The 21,767-nt window shown below is 39.5% G+C and overlaps 1 protein-coding gene across 1 annotated transcript in view; it reads left to right on the plus strand.

Annotated features, from left to right (window-relative positions):
* MRC1 (mannose receptor C-type 1) overlaps nucleotides 1-21,767 on the plus strand; it is a 110,814-nt gene that overhangs the window by 20,378 nt on the left and 68,669 nt on the right. The window contains exons 4-7 of the mRNA XM_002717356.6: nucleotides 766-930; nucleotides 8,088-8,201; nucleotides 12,016-12,162; nucleotides 17,356-17,541. Of these exons, the coding sequence (XP_002717402.1) occupies nucleotides 766-930; nucleotides 8,088-8,201; nucleotides 12,016-12,162; nucleotides 17,356-17,541 (612 nt within the window). The remainder of the gene's footprint in view (nucleotides 1-765; nucleotides 931-8,087; nucleotides 8,202-12,015; nucleotides 12,163-17,355; nucleotides 17,542-21,767) is intronic.

The following is a 21,767-nucleotide window of genomic DNA, read 5'->3' on the forward strand; positions in this document are numbered from 1 at the left end:
TCAAAAGAGAAAAAAGGATATTTTCACAACACGAAACATGCAAACATTTTTATTTGTTCACTAGCTTCCCAAACATCTTATATGTAAGAGGCTGAATGTAATATTTATCTGTATATTTGTTACTGAACTTTCATAGAGTAGATCTGACTTTATAGAGTATGTTGGAAATCATACTGTTGCAAAGGAAAAAAATTATCTCAGATAATTATCTCTTTACTCTGAGGGAAGGAAAACTAACAATCAACCAGTACTGTTGCTAAAAGCTTTCCTTATACTGAATACAAGCGAGGAGGAAACGAGACTCCAACAGTTAATAATTGAACCAAGGTCAAGCCACTAGTGAGTGGCAGCACTTCAGGTGTGGTTCCAGGACCTTTTTGTAGTACTCTTGTGTTTCTTATCTCTTCTCCCTTTCCTTTATGGAGATTCAGGGAATTGGGCTCTATTCTTTGTTCTTTTTTGTTTGTCTCACTTCCCAACTCATCTCCTTCCAAATATCCCAACAGAAAAACAGGGAGATGATGCCTTGCTCACTTGCTTTAGGCACATGGGAGGGATTCTCTATGGTTCACTCTCTGAACCGTCACTCTTCATTTCAGGAGCAAAGAAAATCTCATTGGCATTTGAAAATAAGCAAAAGGAGAAACAAAGAAGATGGAAGAGAATGCTTCAACCTATAATGCCTCCAAGATGGTTTATAAAATGTTGCTCACCAATCATGTTTTCTATGCCTAATGCAACAAATTCTATTGACTTGTTTCACAGTTGAGGGAAGTGAAAGCCTGTGGAATAAAGATCCATTGACCAGCATTTCCTACCAGATAAACTCCAAATCTGCTTTAACGTGGCACCAGGCAAGGAAGAGCTGCCAACAACAGAATGCTGAGCTCTTGAGCATCACTGAGATACATGAGCAAACCTACCTGACAGGTAAAGCCATGAAAAAGAGAACCATGCTGTAGGTAAAAATCAGAATTACTTCATTTCTGTATAGTGTAATTTAATAGTAGACAGCACAAGTGATTGTAACCACCATGATATAGTCAGTACCTAAGCAGATAACACAGATGATATGACAAATTTATACTCTGAAAATGAAACGGGAGTCAGTACCTCTGCTGCCTTTCATGAGCTAGCTTTGTTCTGTTGGCTATGACAGTCAGATTGTACTAAGAAAAATCCTGAGTAAACGATGCCACAGTCAATGAGCAAATGTGATTGTTGGACACAAGGTGGTGGAACCATGCTGGTCAAATGTTCACTATCTACGTCTAACTGGAAATCAGGGGTCTCCCGTTGGCATTGTGGAGTTCAAGATGTTAAAATGAGGTATCTGATGGGGCCAGCAGTGGTGCAGTAGGTTAATCCTCCACCTGTGGTGCCGGCATCCCATATGGGTGCTGGTTCTAGTCCCAGCTGCTCTTCTTCCAATCCAGTTCTCTGCTGTGGCTTGGGAAAGTGGTAGAAGATGGCCCAAGTCTTTGGGCCCCTGCCCCCACATGGGAGACCGGGAAGAGGCACCTGGCTCCTGGCTTCAGATCGGCATAGCTCTGGCCATTGCAGCCAACTGGGGAGTGAACCAACAGAAGGAAGAGCCTTTCTCTCTGTCTCTCCCTCTCACTGTCTGTAACTCTGCCTTTCAAATAAATAAGTAATCTTAAAAAAACAAGTGAGGTATCTGGGGCTATTACCGGAGAATGGCAGGGTTCTTGTCTTCGCGCAAGAAAGGATTCAGGCATGAGACAGAGTAGTGGAAAGTAAAAGTAGCAAGGTTTATTAGGGAAGGGACATCCTTAAGGACGGATGGGCACCTCTCCAGACAGAGCCTGAGAGAGTGCCCAGTCGCTCGGACTGAGGGTGGGGAAGGAGCAAGGTTACATGGTTGAGTAGAGAGATTACACCTGACCAGGTCAGGCGGGTGGTTCAGCAGAAAGGCAGAGGGCTGAGTGCGCAGTCCGGTTGAGGCTGGGGGTTTTTAAGGAGATGGGTCTTTGTCTTCACACATCTCCTCCCGAAACAAAGGATTTTATGGATGTAAATATTAAGAAGCTCCTATCTGAGTTTTCCCTTGAAGGTATCAGACAGGAGGGAGGCTAGCTGGTGCCATCCTAGGTTTAGAGGAAGGGTGAGCAGGACCCCCTGGAGCAGGGTATTTGAAATGTAGATACTGGGCTGCATGTGGGAGATTGTGGAAGATTTGTAAGGCAGAAGGAGTGGGGACCCCCACCTGGCAGGTTATCAGGTGGAAGGGGGCAGGGCAGGATTCGAATACCGGGCTGCCCCTGAAGCATTATCAGGATGATTTTGAGATGCAGCATATGCTGGACATAGACGTCTTCTCTTTAGGCCTGTTACACACACATAAGCTCATATCTAACTTCCTACCTAACAGGGCAAGTCAAGAGCTGCTCTAGAACTCAAAACCCTGAGTCTTTTTTTTTTTTTTAAACCTGCAGGCTCTACTGGTTTTCGAGTCTCATTAATATTCTTTCCACAGCATATTGTTGCTTTTTTAAACACCGTTCTTATAACATTATTAAAATTAAATTAAAAGAGCTTGTGTTGGTTTGGAAAGAAAGTATCAGGTGTAGCTTTTAAAATCCAAACTTGGGAAACCAGGGAGATTAGCACTAGAAATGAATTTGGGGCAAAAGCATTCCTACTTGCTTGCATCCAGTATCCCTTCCTTCAGCTTCCCAGATGCTGCTTCTGCACGGATCTCTGATCACATGACTAGCACATTCAAAACACCCTTAGTGGCTTCCCACTGCCCATCAGACAGTTAATAAAACAGCCTGACTTCACTTTCGAAGGTTGTCATTGTTTCACCTACTATTGTTCTTTTTCATGCATTTTACTGTCTGGACAAAAAAAAGTCTTGTGTTTCTTATGGATGACCAAGATGTCTCACACTCTCCCCTCCACATCTTTCCCCGTGCCATTTAAAACTGTGCATTTTCCCAAACTGGATTCAGTTGTAGTACAGTCTTCTCCATCTACATTTCTCTTATTTACTTCTTGCCACCTTTGTGACAGTTGAATATATGTGCCACATCCCCCATGAGACTATGTTAACTTTCTATTTTTTGTGTATTCATTCCACAAGATAGTTAGCACCTGTGTGCAAGCCCTTAGGACACCAAAGCTACCCCTCTTCTGTCCAAATGGAGCTTGAAATCTGATGGGGAGAAGAGACAAGCAAGAAAAGAAATGAATAGGTACAGATGATGGTGGATGCCACAAAGGATGCATACTTAGAACCATGTGGAGTGCAGATTAGAGGGCACATGGCTGAAAGTGAGGAAAGTCTTGTGAATGCAGATGCCATTCCCCCAGACCCCCAGTGAGATTGACATTGAACTTTCTTTCCAAGGAAGAGGGTCTGAGTGGATGTTTGTTGACTGTCCAGCAATGATGCAGCAAAATGCAAATAGCCATGTATTAATCCATCCTCCTGTCTGGACAACAGGACAGTTAGTTTATGGCAAGAAGACGGTATGTGCAGTGGTTCTGCCGTGTGAAGTTGCTCATTTATCATCTCAGAACTTTATTACAGTTAAGGAGGACCAAACTCCAGAGATTCTAGATCACTAACTGTGGTGAAGGGGCTAGGATTCTGCACTTTCATCAACCTCCCAGGTGATTTTGGAGCAGGAGTTAAAGGTACCACACTTGGCAAAACATGGTGTTAGCAGGTATCAACACCGGGCAGTAGAGTGTAGTGGTTAGGGGCTCAGAATCTGGAGCCAGGATGTCTGGCTCCCCACTCCATGAAGCTGCAGGGTCTTGGAGGAATACCTGAGGCTTCGTGCTTGCATGGCTTCAGGTATTATGGGGATAATGCGGATGAGCCACCATGAGGGCTACGGCACATCCCCTGACCTTGCCTGTTTGCCAGCACTTCTGGTTTTCCCAGTGGCTTTGGTTGGCTACTTTCATCAGCTGCGACCCCTGATCCCTGGCAGTAATTAGCAGAGAGGCTGAGGCTAGAAAAGTGGTGTGACCTCACAGTATGCAGTCTGAAATACAGACATCGGATTCTGCCTCAGCTAGCTCAATTTTTCTGTTATGCCTTGGCTTTTAAGGCTTTTTGACAAAAGACCAGGGTGATTGATAAGTTCACACATGTGTGAAAATGAGAAAGAGAAGAAAGCTCGGAAAGAGATGCGAGTCTGTTCACGTGGATAATTAAGGGCTAGAAAAGACGACGTAAGACAGCTGTGGCCTATTCGTGTCAAGAGTTGAACTGGTTGCAGTTGGCTTGTGTTGTTTTGCACAGGGACTTGTTTGTGTATTGTATTGTCTTGACTTTTCAAACTCTTATTTGTTTCCTGGGTTTCTGGAAGCTGAAGGACAGATGGGTTCCTTTTGATTCTCCTCACTAACTCCACAGTAGAAAAGGGTGTTCGGAGCGGCCAGCAGCTCTGCCCAGCCGCGCCTATCAGACTGGGGCAGCCGGAAATGCTGCCCGCATTGGCAGTGCTGGTATGGTGCCCATCAGGCGAGCAGACGAGCCCTAAGAGACTCACCTCAGATACGGATTTGAACCTTCTCCAAGCCTCTGGAATTTTAGTCAGCAAATTTTAACTGGAATCTAGATAAGAATGGCTTCTCTAATAAGATTCAGAGTACTTCCTGCCGTTAAGTCAAAAATACCATGTATTCAGGGAAGAAAGTCTGACAGGAAATCTAAAAATTAAAATAGTGGAAAGATATTCTTTTATTGTTGAAGAAAGACATTCACGACCTTTGGTGTTTATTGCCATGTATTGGGGAAGGATCTAGAAAATAAGAATGTGAGTGGGGGGGTTGTGATCCACCCCATTTTGGAAAAATATACTTTAAAAATGAAAAAAGAAAGCCCTGCAGATAGTTATACTTTTAAGTAAGGGTTTTTTTTTTTTTTTTCAATGTGAACATTCTGAGGAATAAATATCATTTTTCGAAATGTATAAGCCAGTTTGGTAACTCAGAGATTAAATTCACTGTCATTAAATAGCTGTGTGTACCAAACACTGGGTTTTACTTCTAAAGCCACACTAACCTTGTAAATGAATAACACTGTGACCAATTTATAGGCGAGACCAGAGAGGAGGAGAGAGAACGGAGGACACTTGGCCTACCTTATGTTCGTGGAACTCAGTCCTGTCTTTTATTGCACCGTGGCAGTGTCTCCCTAATAAATAAGTAGGAACCTGGAGGATCCCAAAGCATTAAGAACCCTAAACGTACATGTCTGTCTCTCCTTGTCCCGGGGATGTTTCCTGAATCAGAAATCTGACAACATGTGCAGGATTAGGATTTACAGAACCGAAAAAAGAGATAGGAAGTGAAATTTGGCTTGTTCCCCTGATTGCTTGACCAGTTTCCTGTGGTGCTGCCTGGAAAACAATTTGGACTCTACGAGGGTACTTCAAAAAGTTCATGGAAAATGGATTAGAAGTTTATTGTGGTGCAAAAGAATTTTGAAATCCATGCATAATTTTTTGTAATGTTTTCCATGAACTTTCTTTCCAAAGACCTCTTTAAACATGGATTTCAAAAGCTTTTTGCACCAAAATAAATATATCTTTTAACCATTTCCCAAAATCTTTTTGAAGTACCTTGGAATGAAAGTAAAAATACCAATGTAACATGGAGCATTAATACATCTTGTATCATGACTAAGTTTAAAAATCAGTATTTGGGGGGTGGTGCTGTGGCAGACCGCCTCCTGCAGTGCCAGCATCCCATATGGGCTCTGGTTGGAGTCCTGGCTGCTCCACTTCTGCTATGGCCTGGGGAAGCAGTGGAAGATGGCCCAAGTCCTTGGGCCCCTGCTTCCATGTGAGAGATCTGAAAGAAGCTCCTGGCTCCTGGCTCCGTATTGGCTCAGCTCCTGCTGTTGTGGCCAGTTGGTGAGTGAACCAGCGGATGAAAGCCCTCTCTCTCTCTCTCTCTCTCTCTCTCACTTTTACTCTCACTCTTTCTCTCTCTACCTCTGCTTCTCTGTAACTCTGCCTTTCTAATAAATAAATATATCTTTAAAAAAGTCAGTATTTGACCATTTTAGACAGTGCATGCAGTAAATTTAAAAATTAACACATGGAATTGATGCTTTGTTTGGCAATACTAAAAATTTTTCGTTTGCTCTTTTATAAAATTACAAAAGCACATTAGAGAAAAAGCTTGTGGATGATGCTTATATACATTAAGCAATATAGTTAACATACTGTTTCTTAATCACACCTTTTGTCAACACTGATTCAACCTGGAGTTACTACTAGTAATAGTAATAATAATAGCGGTAGTTTACATTTATTTGACACATACTAGATGTCAAGTCCCGTCTTTAAAAGAATTAATTTAATTCTTCCAGACAAGCTTAGATGTATCTAGAGCTGATGAGGAATGTCAAAGGATAGATAATCCTCTCAAAGACTGATTTCCTTTCTCCTTGTGCCAAACAGAGTAATTTAATTAAGCAAACTCAGACAAAATCTACTTTTCTTTTTTTTTTTTTAAAGATTTATTTATTTATTTGAAAGGCACAGTTACAGAGAGAGAGAAAAAAATAGAGACAAAGAGAGAGATCTTCCATCTGCTGGTTCACTCCCCAAATGGCTGCAAGGGCCACAGCTGAGCCCATCCAAAGCCAGGATCCAGGATCCAGGAGCCTCTTCCTGGTCTCCCAAATGGGTGCAGGAGCCTGAGAACTTGGGCCATCTTTGGCTGCTTTCCCAGGCACATTAGGAGAGAGCTGGATCATAAGTGGAGCAACTGGGAATCCAGCTGGTGACCACATGGGATGCCAGTGTCAGATGGTGGCTTTACTCACTATGCCACAGCGCTGGCCCCTTAATTTTTCTCTATGTCTGTGAATTATTTACAGTTTTGAAAACTTAAATGCTCTTATTTTCCTAAATGATGTTTTCTAAAATCCCAAAGTAATTGATTTGGGGAATAGCTATCTTTAACATTTTTGAAATGCTACTTTTAGGAGCATTTCCTCTAATATACACCACTGTAATGTAATTATACCCAAGTAAGGGCAATTTCAAAGAACTTGTGAAATAGTGTTAATAGAGTAATTATTACTATAAAAATATCATCATCATCATGCTGATCCCAGAAGACTTTCAAGGTACAGTGTTGTAGACAAGTTTCTCTTCTTACCACCTTATAATTTATCTATGTGCATGAATGAGTTGGGCTGACACTTTTTGGTTGATTTTTTTGACTTACTCTAAAGCGACATAAGTGGTAGTATACCCAGCATAATTTTAATAACTGTATGTAAAACAATAAAATGAAAAAGTTGATGATGACATGAGTTTCTCTATAATTGGTTATATATTGATGAATTTTTATCACCTTTTTTTAAAATGAATAGAATGATCCTTGATGACACTCATCCTGGAGATTTACACTCACATAGATTTCCCTTTTGATAATTTCATCTCCTTGGTCCAGTTTTATAATAAATATTTTTACATTTGAGGTAGAATTCTAACATTGAAGAACCAACAGTTTTCACCAACAGAGATGAGTCTGGCACCGAGCTGCTATTTGGCAGCAATGACATGTATTAGTAGTATCTGTCTAGTTGTTTTCCTTAATGGTGCTCTAAATTTAAAATAGTCTAGAAAAGTATTATAATAACTCATAGGAAAATTTAATTAAAATAAGTTGAATTCACTGGAAAAACAAAATTGAACTCTGGATTCCAATCCTGATCCATCAACACTCTGTTCACCCTTTTATTACTCTGTCTTCAGATGCCTCATCTGAAGAATGAAGGAATTGGACTAGATAACTCCCACATTCTCACTATTCATGAGAAAATATGTAACAGTCAAGGTGAAAGGGTTTGAAGTCTAGTTAGATCTGGGTTGGAACTTTGACACAATTCTCTCAGCCTCAGTGTCTTTGTTGTCAAGGGAAGCGACATTTGAGCTTGCTTTCGATTGTTAGGAGACTCAAAGGAGAAATGTTCGTCATTATGATCGCTTCCCTCAACCACATTTTGATTCAAGCACCTCATTCTGATGTTAAATCTCACTGTGTGTCTGAATACTGGTTTTGCTTTTTGTCTTTTTCTTATATAGGATTAACCAGTTCTTTGACTTCAGGACTCTGGATTGGGCTTAACAGTCTGAGTTTCAACAGTGGTTGGCAGTGGAGTGGTGGAAGTCCCTTCCGATATTTGAACTGGTTACCAGGTAGGGTTGAGTCTGGCTGTGGTTGAACTGATCCAAATTGAATTTACTTGGGTACCATGAAGACATTTATGATCTCACGCGGGGTCTCAAAGGGAAGAACTTGGAGTCTTTGCCCCTTGGAGTCCATTTCTCTCCTTGCTTTGGAATTTGCCGGCTAGATTTGAATACACTAAAACTCTTAATGTTAAACAAGCTCCCTGGGATAAGGACTTGTTTTTCCAGAATCACCACACAGATCGGTACAGGTCTCTGTTTAAAGTATAAATTCTCAGAGTATCCTTGACTTGTTAGGTATCCTATTCAAAAGCAAATGTTGCAGCTACTCTTGACCCTGATTTCTAGCTATAGTAGGTACTGACACTATCTACTTGATGTTGCCTCGACCTTGCTGTCACCGTTGGAATGTTCACGCAGCAACAGTGATGAGTTTGGACCTGGCCCTTTCATCTTTTTCTGTGGCTGACCTTTGATTCTCTGTTCATTATTTTTTGAATTTTATAATGTCCTGATTGAAAGTGTTTTGTGGCTGGTGCCGCGGCTCACTAGGCTAAATCCTCCACCTTGCGGCGCCGGCACACTGGGTTCTAGTCCTGGTCGGGGCACCGGATTCTGTCCCAGTTGTTCCTCTTCCAGGCCAGCTCTCTGCTGTGGCCCGGGAGTGCAGTGGAGGATGGCCCAAGTGCTTGGGCCCTGCACCCCATAGGAGACCAGGAGAAGCACCTGGCTCCTGCCTTCGGATCAGCGTGGTGTGCCGGCCGCGGCGGCCATTGGAGGGTGAACCAGCGGCAAAAGGAAGACCTTTCTCTCTGTCTCTCTCTCTCACTGTCCACTCTGCCTGTCCAAAATAAATAAATAAATAAATAAATAAATAGAAAGAAAGTGTTTTGTGTATCTCAAGCCATAGATAATGCTACATACAATTCAAACATTATATATTATATCTACAGACATAAAAATTGTGAATTTCAGTGAATGCCAATTATTTTAGGTTGCAGAATTTCTCATTATCTTGAGTTGTGGGTATTTGCAACATTGCTGTCACTGTTACAATGATCTATTTTCTCTGGTTTTTGATAAAACAGAGCTGGATTTAAAATACTGTCTCCATCACAGATTATAATATCCCAAACAGTACTTTCTTTTGACAACTTGTAGTTTGATTGTAGGAAAATACAGTCAAGGGATGATTAAACCTTTCACAGCTTTCTAATGTTTGAGAGAACAGAAAATGCTGTGAACTAATTATTTCTACATTGTCATAACTTATAAGTAACAGAACATAAAAGAAGACTAATTGCTAAATACAAGCTTCACAGCTAAAGCAAGTATTCAGAGAAAGCAAAAAGACCAATGATAATTTTTCATTTTGTTCAATACCAGTGAACGTAATGTACCATCTTGGATCATGAGGAAATAGTGCAGTTAGCAATTAATGATATCTGCTGTAGGAGAGGAGAGGAGTAGCATATTGGTCACATCTTTATCAATTTTGCCATGGATGATACTCATATGATGTTCCTTGATATGGTCAGACTTCTTTTAAAGCCTCTAAATGAATTTCCCATTTGTCCCAGAAAACAGAACTCTCCATTTTCTATACTGATTTATAAAACTATATTCCAAATTGGTGCTACAGCATATATGATGCTTTAAATTTGTTATATTTTACTATGAAATTCCTCTTTCAGTGCATTTCTTCAATGTGGATGGTTGTTTTTTTTAAAGATTTATTCATTTATTCAAAAGTCAGAATTACAGTGTGTGTGGGGAAGGAGACAAAGAGAGAGAGAGAAAGAGAAAGAGAGATATCTTCCATTCTCTGGTTCACTCCCCAGATGACTGCAATGGCCAGCAGCAAGCCAGGCTGAAACCAGGAGCCAGGAGCTTCATCCTGGTCTCCCCTGTGGATGAGGGGCCCAAGTACTTTGGCTATCTTCACTGCTTTTCCTAGGTCATTAGCTGGGAGCCAGGTTGGAAATGGAGCTGTGGGGACGGGAACCAGCGTCCATATGGGATGCTGATGTTGCAGGTGGCAGCTTTACCTGCTTACACCACAAGGTGGCCCCTGTTGCCTGTGTCTCAAGTGTCAATCAACTATTTTCTTTTGGAATATGGGCTGTATATATCACAGAATGTCCTTTTTTACGGTTTAAGACTTAACTTGTTTGCATGTCCCGTCAGTCAGATTAAACTAGAGGATGCTGATTGGGCCGAATCAGATCATTACATAGTAATAATTATTTATTAAGAAACTAGAATTTATTTTTCTCTTTTTTGCTAAATTATTATAAACACTAGGCAAGTCATTTTATTTGTTTTTCTGCTTGAGAGTTTTCTGCTTGAGGGTGATATTTAACCACTTACATTCTATCAGTTCAGTGAGAATATGTGGGAGGTTAAATTTGTTGATGGTGAGAATGAAACAAACACTCTTCCTTATTAAATCAAATTCCTGAGGAGCAGGTGCAAGATTCAGTCACTTTCTCAAATAGTATGAGAGTTTCTTTAAACTAAAATTAGAAACATCATGGAATACTGGTTATTGTAGAAATTGTTTAGACAAGCTTTTAATTGAGTACTTTCCAAGTAATGCATCTATTAAAATCTACTTACATTTGTAGAAAGGATATTTTACATTAATGATATATTTATGTGAATTCAAATACGGAGTTCTAGTAAACAGTTAAAGGCCTGTAATCAATATTCTAAAGTTGGTAGTTGTATTGTATTGATAAGTAAACATTTTGTAAGGTTTGCTAACAACATAGTAATAAGTAACAACTATAAAATGTATTATTGTTTCTTGAAAACTTGTAGAACTGAAACCTCATCTGTTTGTTCAGTTGCCCTGTTATCTTGGTCACAATCTAAATACATTTGAAAAACCTCTTTATACTTCTAATAATTTCTTTATGTTTTTCAAATAATCTTCAGAATATCTGATATGCGCTTCATTGAGCAGGTTGTATAATATCCATCTTGTAGGAATGGGGAGTGAAGTTCAGGCACAGGTTAGACACATGTCAATGGTCACAAAGTAGAATTGTTAACAGAATATGGCCTATTCGTCCTGTTTTCAGGTGTGTGATGCAGCTAGTTTTTAGAACACTGGTCTTAAAATCATGTTTTAGGGTACAAAAAGCATGAGAAATTTCTCAATGCATGTGCCCATTGCATTAGTGACAGTGACTTTCTCTGGCTCCTTTAACAGTTTGCACTAAGCAGTGGAGGAGGGGTTAGCTGCTGAAAGTGCTTTTCAGTAGTCTGAGATGAACCTGCTGAAAGTCCTGATTCTGGGAGGATGGCATGCCGGGCTTCCAGTGTCCCTTCCCCTGTCTTTCTTTCTTGTCTCCTCTCCTTTATTTAACTGAAGCTGTTTCCTCCATGTTCAGAGATTCCCCAGCCTGAGCCTTACAGTTAAGTTGACTTACTTTTTATGGTGGGTATTGAAAATGTGTAATGCTGTTTGTTTGGAACATTATGTTTTTTAGGTACCTCTTTATGATCCATAATCTAGCCCAGCAAGATTATTTGCTTTAAGGGCTAATTTTCATAGTTATTAATGGGAAAAAGTCCATTTTAAGGAAGTATACGTGTATGATCAACGTTTCAGGCACTGGAATGACCCAACCATAGGAAGCAAATAGATACGGATCGCGTCTCTTGCGCTGAAGTCAGTGAATACTTATTTGGGAATTTGTAGCCATTACATTCTGAGGATAAACATGTGAAGCTGGGGAGCGAAGGGGAGCTACCTAGCTACCTACTTTGAATCGTAGAGTAACACCACTTTACCTTTTCCTTTTCCTGAAAGGAAGTCCATCGGCAGAACCTGGAAAAAGCTGTGTATCACTAAATCCTGGAAAAAATGCTAAATGGGAGAATCTGGAATGTGTTCAGAAACTGGGCTATATTTGCAAAAAAGGCAATACTTCTCTGAATTCGTTTGTTATTCCCTCAGGTAAGTGATCTGTTTTGTCTGAAGTGTGTAAGATGTTGGAATTTAATTTAACGCATAAGATGATAGCGTGGTTGTAACTAAAGGGAATGACTCCACAGGTTTTGTTGATAGTCTATAGAGTAAACTTAATCAGAGTCCTATCAAGTTTCTTTTTGTTGGCTCCTACCACTGAGTTTCCATTTCCTGAATGTGCCACAGTATTTGGGCATTGTGCAAAGCCTTTGACGGAATATAAATGATTTTACCTTTGGTTGGTATTATTCATCTGTTACAGGTGAGGCAAAGGTAAGAAGAGAATATATAGAACTTATCCATATGACAAAACTGGAATTCAGACTAGAAAATAAATATCTGAAAGAGACTTTATATTATTTCCTCATGGGTTTATCTGAGTCCTAACACTATTTAATGTAACATCTTATTCTGAAATCGTCACAGAATAAAGTATCCTAAAAATAGTAATCTTACATGAATGTGAAATTCTAGGAAAAAATTTCAATTAGACTCTTCCTTATAATTTTATAGAATAATTCAGCTACTAAGGCAAGAAAGAATTCTTTTCTCAATTTGACAAAAGCAAACTATTTTTTCAATATCAGCTGATTTTGGAGGACACCTAACATTGTAAATGGTTTATTTCTCTATTTTTTCTGCTTAGGAAACCTGACGGTGTGATATTTCTGACTTTTTTCTTCTTGACTCTTAAAAGCAATTCCATTTATTTAAAAATATAATTGACATTGATAGAAATCCAGAAGATACAAAATGAGGAATAATGTTTTCCTCCCACTTTTTCCCTTGAGCACCCAGCTCCTCTCTAGAGAATAAGGGTTGGTGGGTGTGCATCCTTACCTGGTTATTCTATGAAGCTATAACCAATATGGTTATCATTATATTTGTCTGTTTTATTCAGGTAGCAACATCCTATCCATTTTGTATTTAAGTTTTTCCACTAGCAATAATTTTAGACATCATTCTATGCATTAATAAATAGCTTCTGTGTGCATTGATGGATGAACAATTGCCATTACTGAGATCATATCTTGCTTTTTGCTAGTCTCCTCTTAATGGAAGTTTAGCTTTCTTACAACATTTTGTTATTACAAATAATCCTGAAGTGACGAAATTGTTTAATTTTTTATTAATTGTTATTCTAATAGTGCACATGCCATTTCATACCTGTGACACAGCTCCTAGAAGTGGAGTTCCTGGATCAGGCAGAGCAGGAATGTTTGTGAGCTCAGTAACAATGGCTATTGCCAAGGTCTCTAGCAGAGGCAGGTGAAGGTCCTGGTTACAGGGTTTCATTATACTTCACAGATTCTCCATAATGACTGTGGTGTGTCTCAGGGAGGCCTCCATCGTTTTTGCATTTTTTCTCCTCTGTTCTATACTATAATACTATAATTCTTTCTTGGAAGAGCTTATACACTTATTTCTTTTTATTTATTTATTTTAAAAATTTATTTATTTTTTGAAAGGCAGAGTTACAGAGAGGCAGAAGCAGAGAGAGAGAGAGAGAGAGAGAGAGAGAGAGAGATTTTCCATCCACTGGTTCACTCCCTAAATGGCTACAATGGCCAGAGCTGAGCCAATCCAAAGGCAGGAGCCTGGAGCTTCTTCAGGGTCTCCCACGTGGGTGCTCCCAAGTACTTGGGTGAACTTCCACTGCTTTCCCAGGCACATTAGCAGGGAGCTGGATCAGAAGTGGAGCAGTCTGTACCCAAACGGGCGCCAGTATGGGGTGTCAGCACTGCAAGTGGTAGCTTTATCCACTATGCCTCAATGCCGGCCCCAACACACTTCTTTAAAGACTTGGAATGGGCACTCTGGGGAAGAGGAGAATCATTATTTTATAGCTCCTCTGGTTCAGGAGATAGAACTCTGTCACCTAGCCCTATTACTTAACCCTCCAGTTTTAGGTTCCTCATTTGTACCGTGGAAATGTTAATGAACCATTCTTCCTGCAGAATCATGTTCCTATGGTCAAACAGTCAGTCAAGTCTTTTTTCTCTATAATACCTCCCTAGCTCCACTTACTAACCTTCTCCTCACTTTGGTTTTTGAATATCTCTATAATTCTTGGATTATTCTCTTATTTCTTATTTCAAATAAACTAGAGCTTGGAAAAAATCCTATCAGAGATCAAATTATGCAGTGTATGTGACTGATGGCCCCACTGGGTAAGAATTCAACCTCATGGCTTTAGTCCTTGCAACACTACCTTGTATGCCCATAATTCCAGGTCTCTAGAATTGTGCTGTCCACAGCCGCTAACCACTTGTTGTTGTAGAAGCTCATGAAATGTAGTTAGTGTGAACTGAGATGTGCTGCAAGTGTAAAATGCATGCTGGATTTCCAAGCAGCAAGAACAAATGTAAAGCATCTAATTTTTCATTGCATGTCAAAGTGATAAGATTGTAGATATATTGAGTCAAACACAATATGCCATTAAAGTGAAAGGTGCTTGCCTCATTTTCTTTGTATTTACTGTGACTACCAGCACATTTAAAAATCTGCATGTGGCTCACATTGGTGGCTTGCATGGGCATTCCTAATGGAGAACTAAGCCCTAGAGGAACAAAGGATATTTTGGGGCTGTCCCTGGGAACTCCCCTTCATTTCACTTGAGATAGTTGTTTTAAGATACTTTTCTTTTGGGCTGGTGCCGTGGCTCACTTGGTTAATCCTCTGCCTTGCGGCGCCGGCATCCCATATGGGCACTAGTTCTAGTCCCGGTTGCTCCTTTTCCAGTCCAGCTCTCTGCTGTGGCCCGGGAGTGCAGTGGAGGATGGCCCAAGTGCTTGGGCCCCTGTACCAGCATGGGAGACCAGGAGGAAGCACCTGGCTCCTGGCTTTGGATCCGTGTAGTGCCGGCCATAGCGGCCATTTGGGGAGTGAACCAACAGAAGGAAGACCTTTCTCTCTCTCTCTCTCACTGTCTATAACTCTACCATCAATAAGTTAAAAGACTTTAAGGAAAAAAATATACTTTTTTGATTTAATTATTTATTTTGAAAGTTGAAAGTTGGAGTTACACAGAGAGAAGAGAGGCAGAGAGAGAGAGAGAGGTGTAGACAATTGGCTACAATGGCTGGAGCTGTGCTGATCCAAAGCTAGGAGCCAGGAACTTCTTCTGGGTCTCCCATGCAGGTGCGGGGCCCAAGGACCTGGACCATCTTCTACTGCTTTCCCAGGATTGGAAGTGGAGCAGCTGGGTCTCGAACCGGTGTCCATATGGGATGCAGACAGGCTGTTAACCCGCTGCACCACAGCACCAGCCCCGTTTTAAGATACTTTTCAAGTTCACCTGTTCATTTCTTGAAGCCCTTAGCATTGGCTGACATTATTTTCAGTTTCTCAGGCAGTACAATTAAAATATCCCACCAGAGGGCTCCAGAGCTTTGCAAACATCGCCCCCCTGCCCCCCGCCACCCCCAACCTTTGGTAACTGCTCAGCGTGTGTAGAGTCTAAATTGTATGGAGGGAATCGAATTTTTAAAACATGAATTTTTACATTACAAGAGTACAGTGTTTGGGTATTATGATGGACTATTTTCTTGAATGACTACTAGGCATAGAATTTAGGGCTTAAACAAAGATATTTCATTCCCACCTTTAAGGGAAAATGGGACGATTCATTCAGAGAATAACATAGTACTCTATATTGAGCATTTACAAAGGCAGCATATTTGGGCACATAAGTGTGAAATTTATCTTCATTTATTTTTATGTTTTTAAAAGCCATACTTATTTATTTGAAAGGCAGATTGAGAGGGAGAGAGAGAGAGAGAGAGAGAGAGAGAGAGAGATCTCCTATCCACTGGTTCTCTTCCCAAATGGCTACAATGGACAGGGCTGAGCCAGAGTGAAGCTTACTAGCTGGGAACCTCATGTGGGTCTCCAGGTGGCAGGAACCCAATATTTGGACCATCATCCATTGCTTTCCCAGTTGTATTAGCAAGAGCTATATCACAAGTGGGGCCGCTGGGAGGCAAAGCAGAACTCCGAAATGGGATGCCAGAGTCACCAAGTGGCGTTTAACCCAGTTGCACCACAATGCTGGCTCCTTTGACCTGCATTTAGTAGTACAGTCCCTGTCTACAGAGGTGTTATCAAATTGCCTTATGAAATAATATCCAGAAAATAGTAATAATAAGCTGCCATGTATCAAATAAAACTTCAATTGTTTTTCTGCACCAACATTCATTTCACCTTATCCTGTTTCAAGTTCAAGGGCATACAGGGACAAACAAGGTAAGTCTTCCTCTTCAAGCATATTCACTGCTGTTTACCCCAGGTCATTACTCTTCAAGTACATTTCTGCAATATGCAGTCAAGATTATGGAATTAGACTGTGGTGGTCAGTAGCAGCAATGAGGATGTTGACCACTGGCTTAATTAATAATTGCGCATTATCTCTATACTTTTCTACCTCAGAGGAACACAGGGAAAATGGGCAGCTTAATATTAGTATTCACAATATGTAACTTTTTTACATGTATGGATGCTTTTGTTCAGGTGATGTGACTTGCCTAAGATCATACAACTTGTGGCAAATTCAGATTTTGCCTGAACTATTTCTGAATTTCTATCCCTTTCCTAAAACACGTCATTTGGGGTAGGGGCAAGGAAATGCTAGTGAGTCCGTGCAAGGCACAGGTGGCTTCTCACACTGCTCTGGGTGTGAGGGCTTCTGGTGATCTCTATCCCCTACAATTGCCTTCCTTGCTTTATCTGTGATCTCAGGAGTATTGACCCGTTTTTGAAGAATAACTGGCTCCCTCCCAGAGAAATAGGGTGTGTCTTACTGTACCTATCAAACCTTTCAGACCTCTGTTACTTGTTTATTTAGCACATAATATATGCTTACTGCAAGTTTGGTAATGTTAAATGTAGATAGATTGGACAGTCTATTATATCTTAGGGTGGTCTTAATGTAAGTACAAATCTTTAGAGAGAAATTTCCCATTTGACTTCATTCTAAAGTAAGAAATGGGTTCATTGACTTTTTAGTTACAAAACAAACAAAATAAAGTATGCAACTATATATGCCACAAGATAAAGTGAACATTACCTTTATTTGTCTATGTCTATGAACTATTTCATATATAGAATCTAAGAAAATATTAATTTTCATAAAACCTTCTCTTTTAAATGCTTTTCAAACCTCATTTTTATTATTTTTTTTAGAAAGTGACGTGCCCACCAACTGTCCTAGTCAGTGGTGGCCATATGCAGGTCACTGCTACAGGATTCACAGAGAGGAGAAGAAGATCCAGAAAGATGCCTTGATTGCCTGTCGCAAGGAAGGTGGTGATCTAGCGAGCATCCACAGCATCGAGGAGTTTGACTTCATTATCTCTCAGCTAGGATATGGTGAGAAACCTCAAACTGATACTACACTTTGCCCCAGGCTTCTCCCCTCTACGTCATCTCTGAAAAATTTAATGCATCAAAGTGAAATTTAAGACATTCAAATTAACTACATTAAAATCTAATGACAAATGCTAATCATGTCTATAATGTGAACATTGTATAGTAATCCAACAAGTTATAACTAAAAGATCATTCAATTAATTTTTTAAATATACTATTTCTTTAAAATATTCAATTTATGGATAGTTTTGATTTTTTTTAACCTATAATCTGGTTTCAGAGCAGTGTACCTTAAACTTTCAATGATGTTTAATTTTTTTGCAATTACTCATGTCTTTGCATGTGTCTTCTTTTTTAAGGCCCACATTTTATCTTACAAGAAAACTCCCTAAATGAACTATCTCAAGCTATGATTTTTCTGTTATTATTACAGCTAATGCTGATAGGGTGATGAACAGTGGGAGGAATGGGAATTTCTTTTTTTTTTTTTTTTTTTGGTGTGATTAGGTGTTGGCTTAAATCTTTGCAAGAAATTTGGCTCTTGATTTCATGTATATGGTTTTTTAAATACAAAGAAAGTGTACCAACAAAAATGACAAAAATGTTGGGCAAAACATGTTGGGCATGCTTGTCCTGAAGAGGAGAGGGTTGAGAAACCACATAATGATAATGGGCACTCCGCGGCACTTGTTGATTAAATGATTATCATTTTCATCTTCCACTGATGAGACCGCTGAATAGCTGCAGCTGTTCTTCATTTCCACCCTGCAAAACAAGAGGAAGTGGATGCGGGGATGGAGGAGACGCTTCCTGATGCACAGGATCAGAAATTGAAGGGGGGTTGTGTGCCAGAAGACAAACAGCTGAGAAACAGCAGAGTAGTAGCCAACAAAGACCAAAAAACCCAGCACTGCTACATGTGGCGTTGGTGCGCAGTGGAGTTTGTCCTCTTCTGTTTAACTCATTGAGTGTACTTGGCTGTGGGTATGGTCTGCTGCAGTTCATATACAATTTCTTGATTATTCCATGTTCACCTTGCTTGAAAAATTCAGACTAAAGATAATAACCTAATTATAAAGATAATAAAGAACTGAGATATCTAAATAACAGTTACTTAAGTTTATTATGACAGTGATAACAGGTAGTAAAGTTTGCAAATGAATCAGTGGAAAACAGGTTAGTTAAGATGGTTTGGGGGCTACTGTGCAAATTATATTCTACTTTTTATAACATATAGTAATAGGAGAAGCTTATATTTTTATTGCTGTCATTAGATTGGAAAGTTCGGTAACAAAGATTGCTTTTAAATTCAGCATGAGAATGAATTAGAAAAGCTTCCACTTAAAAAATCAGTAAGGATTTATTTATTTAAAACAAAATAATATTGATAAAAGTAAAGATAAGTTGGAAAATTAACATTGCTTCCAAATAAAAAGGCTACGTAGATCTATTTTAGCTAGTTGAGATGACGTCTTTTATATTAATCATGCAAATCCACTGCAAATAGATAAACTAGGACCTGTACACTTAAATTATGACTAAACTTAACTTCCATGATTTACAAAAATCAGTCTAACAAAAGTTTTACAAATATATATACTTATATGTTTCTTACATTATGTTTGTAGGATAGGGTGTGCTTAGAAATTATAAAAGTAATAATGTGGGACATTTCGATGAGAAAAATATATATGAAACTTTTAATACTTTATTATAATTATGAGACTTTGGAGTTTTAGTTTTTCATTGATCTTCACCTGAAATTCTTGAGGGGTAACTGAGGTCTTTCTCTTTCTTTTTTTTTTAATTGATGAAAACTTATTTTTTGGTCATTTTTGCATCTAACTTTTCAATTTTTTTGAGGTAAACAAATTTCATGTATTTCATGAATCATATACAGATTTAGGAAGGAGGGAGAGTGTTACTTCTTACCCTACCCTCCCTCCTGCCCACATTCCCACCCTTCCTCCAGCTTCCTTTCTTATTCTTTTAATTTTTACAATGATCTACTTCTGCTTTGTTTTATATCATAAGATTAACCCTACACTAAGTAAACAAGACAGGATTTCAGTTTTTACAGCTGAGTAGTAGTCCATAAGGTGTATATACCACGTTTTATTTATCCAGTCATTGGTTGATTGACATCCGGGTTGATTCCATATCTTTGCTATTATAAATTGAGTTGCAATAAATAAGGTATACAGATAACTCTTTCATATGCTGATTTCATTTCGCTGGGGTAAATTCCCAGGAGTGAGATTGCTAGGTCGTATGGTAGATCTATTTTCAGATTTCTGAAGCATATCCATACTATCTTCCACAGTGGCTGGACCAGTTTACACTCCCCCAACAGTGGATTAGGGTACCTTTTCTCCCACATCCTCACCAGCATTTATTGTTTGTTGATTTCTGTATGACAGCCATTCTAACTGGGGTGAGGTGAAACCTCATTGTGGTTTGGATTTGCATTTCCCTGGTGGCATTTCATGTGTCAGTTGGTCATTTGAATTTCCTCTTTTTGAAAGATGCCTGTTCTAGTCTTTTGCCCATTTCTTAACTTGCTGGTTTGTTAATTTATTGTTGAGTTTCTTAAGTCTTTATAGATTCTGGATATTCTTTATTAGTTTCATTGTTTGCAAATATTTTTCTCCTATTCTGTCGGTTGCTTCTTCACTTTGCACTTTGCAGTGCAGAAGCTTCTTAGCTTGGTGTAATCCCATTTGTCTAGTTTTGCTTTAATTGTCTGTGCTCCCAAGGTCTTCCCAAGAAGTCTTTGCCTATGCCAATGTCTTGCAGAGTTTCCCCAATGTTCTCCTCTAGTAATTTGATGGTATCAGGTCATAGATTTATTTTTTTATTTTTTATTTTTGAATATTTATTTTATTTATTTGAAAGACAGAGTTACAGAGAGAGGTAGAGACAGAGAGGTCTTCCATCTGCTGTTTCACTCCCCAGATGGCTACAGTGGCCAGAGCTGCATTGATCTAAAGCCAGGATCCAGGAGCTTCTTATGGGTCTCCCACATGGGTGCAGGGGCCCAAGGACTTGGGCTATCTTCTACTGTTTTCCCAGGCCATAGTAGAGAGCTGGATCAGAAATGGAGCCACTAGGACTAGAACCAGCACCATATGGGATGCTGCTGCTTCAGTCCAGGGCTTTAACCTGCTGTACCACAGCACTGGCCCCAGGTCATAGATTCAGATCCTTGAACATTTTTTGTTGATTTTTGTATGCGATATAAAGAAGGGTCTTATTTCAAACTTTTTCACGTGGAGATCCAACTTTCCCAGGACCATTTGTTGAGGAGACTGTCCTTTTTCAAAGGATTGATTTTAGCTCCTTTGTCAATTGTTGTTTAAGATTGCTTTAGCTAAGTGGGCTCTCTTGTGTTTCCGTATGAATTTAGCATCATTTTTTTTTAGATCTGAGAAGAATGTTGTTGGTATTTTGATTGGGATTGCATTGAATCTGTAAATTGCTTTTGGTTGTATGGATATTTTGATGATATCACTTCTTCTAATCCATGAACATGTAATATTCCATTTTTTTGTGTTTCCTTCTATTTAATGTTCTATCATTTTCATCATTGATATCTCTTTCCTCCTTGGTTAAATGTATTCCAAGGTATATAATTTTTCTGTAGCTATTGTGAATGGGACTGATCTTACAACTTCTTTTTAAGCCATGGTGTTGTCTGTGTATACAAAGATTATTGATTTTTGTGTGTTGATTTTATATCCTACAATGTTACCAACTCTCTTATGAGTTCCAATATTCTTTTAGTGGAGTCCTTTAATCCCCCTATGTATAGAATCATGTCATTTGGGCTGATGCTGTGGCATGGTAGGCTAATCCTCCACCTACAGTGTTGGCATCACATGTGTGTGCCGGTTCATGTTCTAGCTGCTCCTCTTCCAATACAGCTCTCTGCTCATGGCCTGGGAAAGCAGTGGAATATGGCCCAAGAGCTTGGGCTCCTGCACCCACATGGGAGACCTAGAAGAAGCTCCTGGCTTCTGGCTTTGGATCGACTCAGCTCCAGCCATTGCAGCCATTTGGGGAGTGAACTTGTGGATGGAAGTCCTTTCTCTCTGTCTGTCCCTTTCTCTGTCTGTAACTCTACCTCTCAAATGAATAAATAAAAACTTTTAAAAAAAGAATCTTGTCATTTACAAACAGATAACTTGACTTTCTCCTTTCCAATTTGTATTCCTTTGATTTCTTTT

This window comes from Oryctolagus cuniculus, chromosome 13 (assembly GCF_051225735.1).
Source record: "Oryctolagus cuniculus isolate XC-2025 breed Fujian yellow rabbit chromosome 13, ASM5122573v1, whole genome shotgun sequence".
Classification (NCBI taxonomy): Eukaryota; Metazoa; Chordata; class Mammalia; order Lagomorpha; family Leporidae; genus Oryctolagus; species Oryctolagus cuniculus.